At 32.4% G+C, this 16,078-nt stretch overlaps 1 protein-coding gene across 1 annotated transcript in view; it reads left to right on the forward strand.

Moving 5' to 3' along the window:
* The first annotated feature begins 4,420 nt into the window (after nt 1-4,420).
* LOC127709576 (MAM and LDL-receptor class A domain-containing protein 1-like) overlaps nt 4,421-16,078 on the forward strand; it is a 63,230-nt gene continuing 51,572 nt past the window's right edge. Inside the window, exons 1-7 of the mRNA XM_052215180.1 lie at nt 4,421-4,486; nt 4,689-4,763; nt 6,234-6,317; nt 8,379-8,466; nt 8,816-8,936; nt 13,522-13,591; nt 15,089-15,280. Coding sequence (XP_052071140.1) covers nt 4,421-4,486; nt 4,689-4,763; nt 6,234-6,317; nt 8,379-8,466; nt 8,816-8,936; nt 13,522-13,591; nt 15,089-15,280 — 696 coding nt within the window. The remainder of the gene's footprint in view (nt 4,487-4,688; nt 4,764-6,233; nt 6,318-8,378; nt 8,467-8,815; nt 8,937-13,521; nt 13,592-15,088; nt 15,281-16,078) is intronic.

The following is a 16,078-nucleotide window of genomic DNA, read 5'->3' on the forward strand; positions in this document are numbered from 1 at the left end:
AAACTTTATACAAATTATGAATAAATTTATAAAAAAAATCGTTTACCGAGATCGTAATTACTATCATGATTCTAACGTTGTATAACACATATTGCATTATATATGTCTCTGTTAGTATGTAAAATTTTACGTTAAAATCTTGGTCCGTAAACCGGAATTTGTCCGTCTCCGGTAACATTGTAATTCATATATAGAGTTATCTCCCGTTTGGCGCCAAGCGATAATTGAAAAAAGGTAATTTTTAAGCTATGGTTTAGAGCTTTAGATATACTTGCTCACCGGTCTAAAGAAGAGTGACACGGAACAGAGAGTGGGACAGGATCCCAGGCTTGTTGTAAAAAGATTGGCACTTGGGTGTCTAGGATATTCATGCCCATTTTCGTTTCTGGACATGATTTTGTATGTTATGATGTTCCAATTGATGCCGTTTCCCGGATCAACTTGACGTCTCAAAGCAAATATCTTTACCTCACAATGTCCTATGATGCACTTTTCCCCAAATGACCCAGGTCAACTGGGGCAATTCATTCATGAAATCGAAATTGGAATATTGTGTATAAGAGTTACCCGGGAAATTCAGTGCACTTTTTACTCTAAATCAATGTACATGTCATTTGTAGTCTGTTTGATATTACACTGTTCTAGACAGTTACTTTATGGTTCATGTAGAAATTATGGCTAAAATGGCTGTGTTTACACCTCAAAATTTACAAAAAAGTATAGATCGACAAACCTGTGCATCTGGAATATTTTTAAATTATTGCCCTTTTAGGACAATTTTTATTAATTTTCTAAAATGTGAAAAACTAAAATAGATACTGTAAATTCAGATATTATTATTGAGTGCATTAATTATTGTGATTTTTTAAGAGTGGACATAAATGCAAGATTAATTATTGCAATTCCTGGAAAATATGCAATCAGATATATATATATATCAATTATCAGAATGCGACTTCTTATTTATTGTGATACTCACCCAATCGCATTATTCACAATGATAAAAACTTGGCAATAATTTCTGAATTTACAGTAGATAGAAATATAAATGTGCCAAATTAAAAACTTAATAATATAATCAGCAAGGAAAGATCTACAAATAAATCTACTGCCGGAAATTGTCAGTTCACTCCTTGTTGGAGTTAATGCTCTTTAATGAAGATTTTTACCCATTTTTAGTGAATTGCCTCTTATCATGAAAACTATTATAGATAGATAGCCACTTTCAATAGCAAAAATGATCATCAAGTGTAGATCTTCAAATAAGTCAACATAGCTGAAATCGTCAGTCGTAGTTGGAGTTCTTGCTCTTTAATGACGTTTTTTTCCAATATTTTTATCCTTAAATGCTGATTTGTGACTATTTATTTTGTATGTAGAATACTTTTTCAAAGATCCTATTCCTGAGACTGATGGACCAATATTAACCAAACTGTGGGTGAATGAACCTTAGGGTATTAAGTATAAAGTTTGTGTTTTTTTATATTCTGGTTAGCCAACCAACATGGCCACCATGGTTAAAAGTAGTTAAAATGCATTAATAGTCTTAAATCATGGAAACCAAAATAGAAATGGAAAATCAGACCTGAACAAAAATGATGAGACCATTACAATCAAAGTACTTCCTATTTTCACCAAAATTATCAAATGACGCCTTAGATGAGTTAATGCACTCAAATGCAGATTTTTAGCTAATTTTCATGTTCTTCTATGTTATTTTGAAAACAACAATATGTTCATAAAGAACATTAATAACCAGTAATACAAGATCTACGAAAAGTCAATATAATTAAATCTATTGGATGACTCTTTAAGGATTTCAGGTATAGAATTTAGTTTAAAATGTAGTTTAGACCTCAGGGCTAGATCAATTATATTTAGTCTAGCCCTGACCAAGACAGCCTAGCCCTGAATCACCGGTGAGGGTCACAAAGCGACCCGAACTTGCTAGGGAGTTTGGGGCATGCCCCCCCCCCCCAAGAAAATTTTTCAAAATTACATCAATACATGCAAAATCCTGCAATCTGAGTGTATTATAAATGTAAATATTATGTCTCATAAAAGCCCATTTTGGGGATATCAAGAAAGTAAATAAAAGGAAAATTGTTAAAATAATTATTTTTTATTGATTGTTATTTTTTTGTTTATTATAAAACACCCATATATGCAACCTCACATCCCATTATGCCTGATAGGATCTTACACTATGTTAGTGTTTGGCAGTTAAAGCTTGGGATGGCTAGTCATCCTAAGATGCATTATTCTAATATAATCAAATATATAAATTATCCATGTATCTAAAATGTATCTCAAGGTCAAGAAAGCCATGTGTTGTCAATTTTTTACCTTTTAGTCACATCAACATCTAAGTAGACATTGTATCATTTGAGATTTCAAATGTGAACTTAAATAAGCATGATAAGGGGTTACATTTTTTTGCCAGATGAAAAAAAAACTTTTAATTTCATCTGATGTTCCATTTTATATTGTGAATCCATCATCCCTGTATCTGCCATAATAGAATATTTTGTCTTAAAGTTGAAATGCAGAAACTACTTGATTCATTGTTTCAAATATAAGTATGTCGCAGATTTCTGGTGAAGGGACTGCACCAAAAAAATTGATATACCTTTTATTTGTTTATATATTTTGCCATCAATTCAAATTCATTGTTTTCTAAAATGAGTTTCAACAGATGTATTCAAACATTGACTGGCAGAGCATTGACTTTGAAATTTAATTTGTCAAAATTATCATCATGATCACAGGCTCGTTCAACTGCACTTAATAGGGCAGCTTGAGGTACATTAGTAAACTAAAAGTAACCTTGAACTTGATCATAGTCATTTACGCTCTTTAATATTCAGAAGAAAAGATAGTATTATTTAAAGCATCGAAAAGATTGTGAATTTGTATTTAAAAAACGAACATTGAACGGAACAGAATTTCCGGAAATTGATAATCGTAAATTGTCTAGACACACGGTCTATGATGAAACAATTTAGACTAGACCAAGGGTAATTCTTCTAGACCCGGGCTATAGGTCTTGCATTAATTTCGAACCCAGGAATTTATTGCCATTAAAGGGGCATTAGCTACGAGATATAAAAAAAATTAAAGTATGATTTTTGTTGGTTCAATCATTAATGAAAGTGATATAATGAAATACTAATTTGCCTTTAGCAGCCAATTTGGTTCAATGTCAAAATATGATAAGAAACATTGCTGATGAATTATTCACTTGCAAGTGAATAATCCGACCTCATTGGATTCTTATTCATGTGACCTTAAAGTTAACCCCTTAGCTGGAGATGGGTTATGCATGTATTCAGCTATTAAAAGGAAAAGAAGGTCAACATTGAAAGTGAAACAAGGATGAATCATTTGGTTGACTGAATCGATCAACAACAAAAAAATTCTTATACAAGTAAAAAAGATGATAAACATACTTTTTAACCTACATTATGAAATCAAACGGACCTAGAAAAATCCAATTGCATGTGGACGCTTTCTGTTTATATTTATATTTATGTTTATATCGTGTTATATGACCGTCAGCAGTCTTTGGAGGCCATCTCGATGGATAATTAGATGATGTCTAGACAAAAATACACACAAATTTTTGATACATATTATGGAGTCCATGCATTGTTAATTGTTTATTTTAGACTTTTTGTAATTTGGATACACATTTTAGTATGTTATAAATCAAAAATGAGAATTTGAGTCAAATTGGTGAAGATGAATTTGACAGCTAAAGCCCCTTTAAGGTAACCGGTTCATAAATGGCAGATCTCACAATATGTTATTAAATTTGCAACTATAGCATGAAAGATGTTCACTAAAACCAAAGTTTTTGACAGAAATGCAACAAACTCAAAAGTGGTCTATTATGACATCCCTGTATATTAAGGAGCTTAACTAGGTAGGGCTAAAAGACCCCTGTCAATTTTTTAGGACCTTAGATCAACTATTGGCAATGAGGAAACATACAATCATGTGACTTTTAATAACACTTCTAAATGATTCCAATGGCAATGGCTACCAACAGAACTTGGACATAAAAAGAAGCTATGATCATACATTTTTCTTTCATCTTTCGTTGACTAAGAATACATTTTAAATTTAGATTCATTTTTAGAATGTTCAATGACCTACAATCATTTTTTAGAAATGAATTGACATATAATCATGAGATTTTGATATCCAGTGACACATCTAAATGAGACTTATGGCCGCCAATAGTTAGAGTCAATCTGACATAAATCTTACATACTATATTACAACTTAAACTTTTAAAACACATGAAGTAGTTAGATGTTATAAAGTAAGACTTGAAAGAAATAAGAAGGTTTAAATTATCAGACTACAATAGGGTCAGATAGATGTAGAAAATAAATCCCAAATTCAGACATTTTCTATGTTTTACAACGAGGTTGCAGGCCAAATAATTGACACACATAAAAAGAGGAGTGTCAATGAGGCAGTAAAAAAAAAAAACACAAAAAAAAGTCATTGCTACCTTCTACTTCATTTTATTGGTCTTTGGCAGAGATTTGGCAATCATACCACATCTTATTTTAATATAAACAGGAAGAGTTTTTTTTGTAGTATAACAGATAATATTGTAAATTATTTAAAACTTATTGAAAGAAGTCATTGTATTTTGATTGTTTTATTTATTGTAGAATGTCAATAAAGAGTCTGGTTTGGAACACAGTTTAGAGGCACAGTTTGTTGAGACTCCCGCTGGAGAACTAAGGGTAGGTTATTTCATTCATAATGCAATAAATCATATGTTTCTGATATGGGACGTTACAGTAATTCAAAGACTCCAGATATATTATTTCTTTGTCCTGTTGGGGCCGCAAGTTAATGTGATCTGTTAGTGAGATAAAAAAGTTTCTTCACAGTTACACTATTAAAATGATTGATTGTTGTTTGCTATATGTCCAGTGACAGACTAGCATATTATAAGACTATTTGAAAATAAAAAATAAGTAGACAGTTTATGTCTGTCAACATATATTTGTTTCCCCCAACAGAAGTTCCTCTGGAATCTTTGTTTTGATTGTGAGAAGGTTATAATATCTCTATATTCTATACCTTTAATTCAGTTAAGAACAAAAACTGTGATATTCCTGCCAGTGGAAATAATCTTTCAGAATATTTCATCATTGTGGAACTATTATCATAAAGAAACTTTTATTCCATGACATGTCTAGAGTAATCTTTTCAAATATTTTGGTTTACATCTGACACTTTTGGTTTTGAAATATTATGCATTTGCTTTTATAACTACTGCTAGATGACAAGGTTCATGCATTCTCTTCTTGAATTATCATGTTACCTTGAAAAGAATTTGGTTAATTAATTGCAAAATTTCCTTAGAAAAAATAAAAAATGGAAACAGAGTATAAAAATTAAAATCAGCTGTTTACACCTCTAAACATTTCAGTGTTATTCTCATAATTGACATTTAACCTAAAGGTAATTTGTGCTGTCTTTTCCTACCCCATTAATCTGATTATCATTTTTCAACATCTTGTATAGATGTTCATGTTGTCCTTTCTTTATCTGATGAAGACATTATGTAACCTAGATAAATAAAGACATTATGTAACCTAGATAAATAAAGACATTATGTAACCTAGATAAATAAAGACATTATGTAACCTATCAGATTGGTCAATAAAATCCACATATACTAAGCATTTTATTCATGTAACATCACAAATGTTATTTCATAGCTTGTAGGCAATTTTATAAATCGCAGGATTAACTTGAATTCTGTTTTACATGCCTAGAAATTAATGACCTGATTCAGATCCTGGATTCTACTTGTTTAAAGGACTTCAATATGTAACTTACCATTTTCTGTCAAATGTAAAAAATTACTGATCTGCCTAGCTGAGGACTTATCCTGTTCTTTGTAGATCAAGGCAATAACATTTAAAAATTTATTAAAGAAAATGTCAGCTAAATCAAACTGATTTAAATTGTGTTGTTTTCAAATGAAAAAAGAAAAGAATTATGGAATGCATACTAATGCTGAGGTTAAAACTTATCTTGCTGTGCAGGCTGACATATTTTATACATCTTTGAACTTTTGAAGATGAAATATTACATTGAAATGGAGAAAATGTTATATGCTACATAAGATATGATAACAAAGTTCCTTTTCATTAATAAATAACTACTGATTTTATTTTGTATCTTATATTCTATTTCAGCCTAAAGGATTACACATTTTGGATAAAAATGAAATTAAAGCAGAGAATCTTGATCACCACCTTTTCAAACAACAGTATTTACGGGTAAAACATTTATGATACCATAATCCCCTTTGTCATTTTTGAAGCAAATTGTGCATACCAAAATGTTTTGCTTTTCACCCATCAAATGTAAATATGTTTGCATTATGTCAAATCCTGTCAACTGACCCAACTGTTGTGGGTGTGACAGGGATTTTACAAGCTCACCCTAGATAAGTTTATCACCTGCCTGGGTCAACAAATAATCTGTAATTTCAGTATTTGACCCTTTTTCACTCTTGTATTTTAGTTCAATGAGACCTTAGACATATACATGTAATATGTTTATTCCAGAAAAAAAAGATGTATTAAAAGGAGAAAAAGGAATGGGAGACTGTTGAATAATTATTTTATAGGTCATGGAGTCAACACTCAAAATGTTCATTTCAAAGTGAATATATTTTTGTCGAGCCTGCGACTTTTGTCGCAGAAGCTCGACATAGGGATAGTGATCCGGTGGCAGTGGCGGCGGCGTTAGCTAACTTCTTAAAAGCTTTATATTTTAGAAGGTGGAAGATCTGGATGCTTCATACTTTGTATATGGATGCCTCATGTTACGAAGTTTCCGTCAGTCACATGTCCAATGTCCTTGACCTCATTTTCATGGTTCAGTGACTACTTGAAAAAAAAGTTAAGATTTTTTGTAATGGTAAATTCTCTCTTATTATATGTAATAGGATAACTATATTTGGTATGTGCGTACCTTGCAAGGTCCTCATGCCCGTCAGACAGTTTTCACTTGACCTCGACCTCATTTCATGGATCAGTGAAAAAGGTTAAGTTTTGGTGGTCAAGTCCATATCTCAGATACTATAAGCAATAGGTCTAGTATATTCAGTGTATGGAAGGACTGTAAGATGTACATGTCCAACTGGCAGGTGTCATCTGACCTTGACCTCATTTTCATGGTTCAGTGGTTATAGTTAAGTTTTTGTGTTTTGGTCTGTTTTTCTTATACTATATGCAATAGGTCTACTATATTTGGTGTATGGAATGATTGTAAGGTGTACATGTCTAGCTGGTAGGTGTCATCTGACCTTGACCTCATTTTCATGGTTCAGTGGTCAAAGTTTGGTCTTTTTTTCTAATACTATATGCAATAGTTCAACTATATTTGGTGTATGGAAATATTTTATAATCTATATGTCAGTCACACAGGTTTTATTTGACCTTGACCTCATTTTCAAGGTTCATTGCTCAGTGTTAAGTTTTTATGTTTTGGCCTGTTTTTCTTAAACTATAAGCAATAGGTCAACTGTATTTGTTGTATGGAAGAATTGTTAGCTGTACATGCCTGCCTAGCATGGTTCATCTGATCTTGACCTCATTTTCATGGTTCATTGGTCAATGTTTAGTTTACTTGGTTAATGTTAAGTTTATGTGACAGTTGTAATAAAGCTTTATATTTAGGGCTATCAACATAATATCAATGATTAGTAAAGAAGGCGAGACATTTCAGCGTGTGCACTCTTGTTGAAATATAATTACAGACTTTTGGTCTAAGAAAATAGTCTCTATTCCAATACATCCTATTCCGGATTAAACCAAAGGTCTTCATTACACGTGATCACAGTGAACCTCGTTTTAAATAAAACATTTCAGATTAGACATTCAAAATTTGAAATGACATCTTTGGTACTTCCTGTAATTGATTAGAACAACTGTGGTATATAATCAGTTTTGATATAAAAATAAGGTATTGTGTTATGATTGGCAATGAGACAAATATCCACTAAAGATCAAAGGACACAGATTTGAGCAACTGCAGGTCAATGTACAGCTTTAAACAAGTAACAATATTTGAGGAATACAAACGATGAAAAACTAACACAAAATCAAAGTGCTTATGTCCTGTTAAAGGAGATTTTTTTTCAATGGTTCATAATATATAGTGAAAATGCTGTTCCTTTGGTTGTTTCTATTCTGAGTATTTTGATTCATATTGTATGATGTAGGACAAATTTTGATATTATTTATTATTCAACTCTTAAAAAGTATTGTTATTAGTTATTAGTATTAGACATTTTCAGTACAATTTTATCTTTGTCATCATAACTATTTTAGCCTCGTTCAAAGGAGAAGAGAAATTTTAATGTTGGGATCCTGGATTCTCTTTGGCCAAATGGAATTATACCTTATGTAGTTAAACACAGTAAGTATCATGCTTATTTACATGAGTTAAACATAGTAAGTTTATTTACATGATCAGGATAGGTGTTGCAAAGTTTGTTCAAACAGATCCTTCTCAGTTGGTTTAATTTGTACATTTGTACATGCTAATTTTTAGGCATAATAAAGTTGCATATACTTGAAATATAAGTATTATTTTTTATTTACGATTTCATTATTTAAAACTCATTTGAAAGAGCTACAATTTTTTTTGTAATAGTATATTTCAACAAATTTATAAATGAAATTCTGGATATTCCACTATATCCATCTAACATGTTTTCAAAATAAAAAGAGACCTTCATTCAGACATTCTTTTCATTATTTGACAGGCAATGGTGCATCTAAGACTTTAATTAAGGACTCAATAGAAGAATTCAATAAACACACATGCGTACAGTGGATACCAAGAGATGATGAGCCAGATTATGTAGCATTTGAAGATGGGGGAGGGTAAGAAATTGTCGATCAATGAACCTTTATTGTGAATCAATGAACTGTTATTGTGAATCAATGAACCTTTATTGTATAATTGCAAATATTGCTATAACAAGAGAATACAATACATGTATAACAAATATGACTACATTTTTCAGATCGGCCAGAAACCTTCTTCTAGTTTGTTAGTAGTTTGAATTTATTTAATATGTTGAATGAACTTAATTTTTTCTCACACATTTCTCCAGTTAGACTAAAAAAATGACTTTTTATTTGGCAGCAGCTTGACTGTTGACCTGAAACATGTTAGCACTTTTTAAATCTGTCAGAAAGCTACTGTTTGCAAATACTTTAAAAAAAATTCAATATTATTGAATGAACTTTTATTTATGTCATATCTGGTTTGCTGCTTGACAGTGATAACTTGTAACATGTAAGGACTTTATGGATCTGACAGACACCTACCTCTTGTTTTCCCATACTTTGAATTACAAGTGTTTGTTTGCTAGTGTGACAACATTGAATCTGAATATAATTTCACAACAACTTGACAGTTGCTTCTTTTTGTCAAAAGATAATATTGTACATATTTTTAGTCCACTTCATTTTTTAGGCAGTTAAGCTGCCTTATGCTACCACCCTAGATTTGTGTTTTTCCCACTGAAATGAGTAAAACGTGCTATTGTTATTATCTAGCTGGCTAATATGTTATTAATAACTAATTGGGCACTTTTTTCATACTTTCAATTCTGATATACAAAAAATATGTCAAGAAAAACCTTAAATGATCGTCGAACAACCCAAAAGTTTTGAAGTTGCACATAGGAAGTAGTGCTTCATAGAAATCCGTACGTAGTTAATTATCCCATATGCTTTTGGCTGAGATGTCAAAGAAGAATTGTATGAAATATTTCATCGCCGAAAATCTTTAATTACAAGTCGTTTACATTTCCCAAATGACAAAAGGCGCAGGAATATTGTTCATGTACACCAAATCTCTATGATAGAGGAAATAAAGTTATACATAGTAGTCTAAGTTGGCGGTAATTTTAACTTACACAAAACGTAAGCTAGTAAGTATTCTGATGTTATAAAGTAAGTTTTGTTAATCATGATGTTCTTTTCGTTTAAGGAGATTGTGATTATTTAATGGATTTCAATTAAACATTCCTTTCTTTTATTATATTATTCCGTTTATCACTGATCTTGCCAAATAAAGTTATTGTTGTTTTATGAATGAAAAAGATCCGAAAATCGACGTTGATAGGATGTTTTAAGAATTCACTCGGACCGTCTAAGAAGACAAATTGGACCGCTTGTCAGATTTACTTAGGGTTTCATAAAATGTTAGACTTACATGTCTAGCGGAGCCATCACCCTTTCGACACACGGTCTTCAGTAATAATAACAGGACAATAGAACAAATCAAATAAAATATAGGATGAGTCAATGGGGGTCATCCCAACCCATTCAATTTGAAAATGTGCCTTTATCTTGTAAACGGTCGCTATCCCCACCCTAAACCATATATATACTTGAAAATTTGGGGGAATCCCCAGCGTCACCCCTGCCCCTTCTGTTTGAGAACTTGTAAACGGTCGAGATCCCCACCCCAACTGCATATATATTCATGTATGGGACAATAAAACAAATCAAATGAAATAAAGGGAGTCCACAGGGGTCACCCCACCCCCCTTCTTTGTGAAAACTTGTAGATGGTCGAGAACGCCACCCCTAAACCGTATATATTCATGTATGGGACAGGATAACAAATTAAATGAAATATAGGGGGAGTCCCTGTAGTCACCCCTACCCCCTTCTTTTGGAAAATTTGTAAATGTTCGAGATCCCAAACCCTACACCATATATAACCTTGTATGGGACAATAAAACAAATCAAATGAAATATAGGGGGAGTCCACAGTGGTCACCCCTATCCTTCTTTTTGAAAACTTGTAAACGGTTGAGATCCCCACCCCTTAACCATATATATTCATGTATGGGACAATAAACTAAATCAAATGAAATATAGGGGAGTCCCTGGGGTCACCCTTCCCCCCCTTGTTTTTGCAAACTTGTAAACGGTCGAGATTCCCACCAATACACAACATATATTCTAGTATAGGACAATAAAACAAATCAAATGAAATATAGGGGGAGTCCACGGGGGTCACCCCACCCCCTTCTTTTTGAAAACTTGTAAACGGTTGAGATCCCCACCCCGAAACCATATATATTCTTGTATGGGACAATAAACTAAATCTAATGAAATAAAGGGTGAGTCCCCTGGGGATCACCCCCTTTTTTTGAGAACTTGTAAATGGTTACCCACCCCTAAACCATATTTATTCCTGTTCATCATTTCAAGATTTGAATGACATACAGGGTCGATCTCCTAGGCGTCACATATGCATTACTAGACCTAACCAATGTGTACTGGACTTTGCCCAATGTCAGGCGACCATGGGAATGACTATTATGAGAGCTCTGTTTGGAAGACTTCTTAACAGCATCCTGTTACAATTATTTCTTGTTTATTATCAAATTTAATTGATGCAAAAATAAGTCTAGGTTAATTGAATTTACTTTAATTATTTTTTGAATTATTTCTGGGCCTATAAAAATTTTCATTTATTGCTCATTTTTAGCTCACCTGGCCCGAAGGGCCAAGTGAGCTTTTCTCATCACTTGGCGTCCATCGTCGTCGTCGTCGTTAGCTTTTTACAAAAATCTTCTCCTCTGAAACCACTGGGCCAAATTTAACCAAACTTGGCCACAATCATCATTAGGGTATCTAGTTTAAAAAATGTGTCCGATGACCCCGCCAACCAACCAAGATGGCCGCCATGGCTAAAAATAGAACATAGGGGTAAAATGTAGATTTCGGCTTATATCTCTGAAACCAAAGCATTTAGAGTAAATCTGACAAGGTTAAAACTGATTATCAGGTCAAGATCTATCTGCACTGAAATTTTCAGACAAATCTGTCAACCTGTTGTTGGGTTACTGCCCCTGAATTGGTAATTTTAAGGAAATTTTGCAGTTTTTGGTTATTATCTTGAATATTATTATAGATAGAGATAAACTGTAAACAGTAATAATGTTCAGCAAAGTAAGATCTACAAATAAGTTGTCATGACCAAAATTTTCAGTCGACCATTTTAGGAGTTATTGCCCTTAATAGTCAATTTTTTAACAATTTTCGTAAATTTTTGTAATCTTTTACAAAAAGCTTCTTCTCTGAAACTACTGAGACAAATTTAACCATACTTGGCCATAATCATTATTAGGGTATCTAGTTTAAAAAATTTGTCCGATGGTCCCGCCTTCCAACCATCATGGCCGACTTGGTTAAAAATAGAACATAGGGGTAAAATGCAGTTTTTGGTTTATATCTCTGAAACTAAAGCATTTAGAGCAAATCTGACAGGTGGCAAAAATGTTCATCAGATTTAGATTTATCTGCCCTGAAATTTTCAGACGAATCCGACAACCCGCTGCCCCTGAGTTAGTAATTTTACAAAAAATTTGCTGTTTTTTGTTATTATCTTAGATATCATTATAATATCTAATATATAATACTATTAATTATGATTTTAACCTTATTTTACATGATTTCCAAAGCATCAGTAAATACAGGTGAGCGACACAGGCTCTTCAGAGCCTCTAGTTTAGAAAACATATAAATCTTGCAAGCAGTGTAAAGCCCAAGAATGTTTGACCAACTGTTTTATAATTTTCATTTATTGCTCATTTTTTAGAAAACATATAAATCTTGCAAGCAGTGTAAAGCCCAAGAATGTTTGACCAACTGTTTTATAATTACCTGTCATTTTACTCCAAACTTGGGATGGAGTAACATCATGGACTTGGTGAAGGTCAGGGTCATTTTCATTTACTATGAGCAGGTCAATCAGACCTCACCATTGATCCCTGTAGTAGTAAACCTTTGGCTGATTTGTTTCTCATAACTTCTGTACTGTAGAACCCAAAATCAGTGTTCCTGCCAGGGAAGCAAGTACATTCATACTACTACAAACTCGTATTAAGTCAACTTGTACCACTAAAAGTCAACTGGTACCAACGTTAACTACCAACACGAACAACTGCAATCATTGTGAACTTGTACCACTGCAAACTCATTATTAAAAATATACATTGATATATGCATTGTTTTTGGAAACCTTGATAACATATTAATTAATTTGCCTTAATAATCAATTCATTAAATATACATACATGTACAATATAGGACTGTTTAATGTTTGTTCTTTTAAATCTTTAAAAAAAATGAAGCAACACTGCCACAGTTTTCATAATTATGTTTGCCTTGGTTTTTGGTTAACTGCCTATAGCGCTTACAGTGCTTTGATTTTAAACTTTTTTTCTCAAATAGGACACTTTCTTATGTGTTTCTGGCTTGGATTTCTCAAAACAAACTCAAATTGAGACTCACACCTGAGTTTTAGGTTTTGTTAAAATTTTACAGATTATGTAAGAAAAAAACTGGTTTTATGTCCCAAGATTTTTAGTATATATTTGTTGCTTTTCTTTTCCTTTTTTAAAATATGAACTATATATTATGTGTCTTTTGATTACAGATGTGGATCTTGGATTGGTATTGTTGGTGGTAAGCAAAGTATTACATTGCAAGATCCTGGATGTATAAATGTAAGTTTGCCCATGTCAATTTGACAGATCAGACAAAATTTATAATAGCATATACCATATGGTTACTACATTGTCTCTCTTTGTACCTAATCAGTTTCGTGGTGCACATGATGACTTAAGTTTGTATTGGAATAGGACACACAATGCAGCCTTACCACCAGTCATGAGGGGGGAGGGGGGGGGGGGGGGAGAGTGCTAGAAGGATTTTCAAATGGCATAATATTCATTTTCACCTGATGCCAGATTTGATTATTTATTTCATACAGCATACAATTTATTTTCAATTTTGTACACAATTATTATCTGCATTTTTGTTTGTTTGTCTGTCCCATGTCGGGTTAAAGTTTTTAGTCAAGGTAGTTTACCACATCAACTTGAAACTTAGTAAACATGTTCATTTTGATATGAACTTTTAAAAGTATATGCCAAATCATGGTTTTGATGCCAATTTCACAGTTCACTGCACACAGATATATTGTGCAAGTAGGGAATTGTGTCCTATTGGCACTGATTCTTGTTTTGGTCAATTTCTAAAAAAAAACTTATTATAAAACTTGTCATAATTTAATGATGATGTGATTGTTATAATTCACCTCTTCAATCCTCTTATATCGGCAATATTAGTTCATAAGAACTTTTTTGGTAATATTTTTGCCTAAATTTCATACTTGAAAAACTGAGAAAGATCATATTTGATTGTTAATAAGGAATTCCTGTTTTTTCCAATTTTGGTTTTGTTTAAGATATTCATGGGGTATATCAATGATATTTTACTGCTACATTCTTATCAATTTATTGAAAGCTATTTTTGAACATTTGGATACTCATAAGCAGTATTTTATGCTTGGCTGGATCATATCTGTTTTGTATGACCCTACCGCTAGGCGAAAGGGGCATTAAGTGTTACCATTGTACGTATGTCCGTCTGTACATACGTTCCAAAATTGTTTTCCGTTCTCTTACCAAATGTTGCCTCAACCAAATGTTATGGAACTTATACACAATGCTTATTACCATAAAACGCAGATCAAGTTTTGGGCTGTTTCACTTTTACAGTTCTCTAGTTATGTCCCTTTATAACGTTATATGCAAGCGGAGCATCATCTGTGTTCCATGGAAACATTCTCCATTTATTTTACATGTGATTGTGTTTCAGTCTCATTTATGTATACCTAACATCTCTTTATTCATCTGAAGTTTTGTAAGGTCAAAGTTGGCCTTTCAACACAGAATTTTTCATGTCATGTGTCTAAAACACAGATTATTTAGTTGGTTAGATATAAAGAATATAAAAAAAAAAATTTGAAATATTGTAAAGACACCTGCCAATTGCTGAAGACAGTTAGTTACCCTCTAAATGACTTATGGTTTTTGTCAGTGTGTTGACATTAACATGTACCCCTATATCTCCTGTTCATGTTTTAGATTTTAAATTCATTGATATATATAAATATATAAAAACAAATTTCTTCCATCAGAATCAAATAATTTTTCCAGGTTGAAACAGTGATCCATGAGATGTGCCATGCTTTAGGACAGCTACATGAACAGAGCCGTTACGATAGATACCCATATCTCAGAACCAACTGGCAAAATATACCAGTTACGTGGGCATACAATTTTGATATGGCTTACACAAATAACCATAACCCATATGATCAACATTCTGTTCTACAGTATAGCTTGTCTGTAAGTATTGAGTATGATCAGAAAATGAATCAGATTATCTTTTCACTCCATTTTAAGCCCAAATGTTTGACTGACATTAGATGAACACTAAAAAAGAGCATGCTATAAGAAGAGACATAAATAAGAAGTTGTCTTACTGTGGATTCATTCATTTTCGTGGGTACCAATTTTCTTGGATTGAGGAAAACTTCCATTTTTGTGGATATTTGATTTCGTGGTTTCGACAATGTCTGCATACAAGGCAATAGAACATTTGTAATTTGTTGAACATATAAATTCATGGTTCAACTGTTCCCACGAAACCCACGAAAAATTGGTATCCAACGTATAATAATGAATCCACAGTAGTTGATTTAAATTATCTCTGACGGGTTGATTATATTTATCATAATCAAACTGTGGATTTCTTGTTTTTAGTACTTTTTTTCAGTCAAATTTCATTGATGTCTTAACTTTACTATTTTTGTTGAATTAAGAAAAGGGGAAACTGTCTTATTTTGTCTCTCTGGAGGAACAGGCTTCTTGCAGGTAAATGAAAAACAAATTTTCAGTTTGTCGCAAATCACCAGAAAATCATTAGAACAGATTCTACCACACTATCTCATAGCATATATGTCACCAATCTTGACAGATGAGTTTTAAATATTTAAAATTCTTGAGAATCCTGTTGTGTCTAGAAACTTTTATTTGTCACAATAGTAGCCTTTCGCAAGATACAGACTTTAGGAAGTTGATTTTTGGAACGAAACCTTACTAGAATAAAGAAAAATTATTTTTTAGTCCAAAAACTATAGGTTC

Source organism: Mytilus californianus, unplaced genomic scaffold, assembly GCF_021869535.1.
Source record: "Mytilus californianus isolate M0D057914Y unplaced genomic scaffold, xbMytCali1.0.p SCAF_7, whole genome shotgun sequence".
Classification (NCBI taxonomy): domain Eukaryota; kingdom Metazoa; phylum Mollusca; class Bivalvia; order Mytilida; family Mytilidae; genus Mytilus; species Mytilus californianus.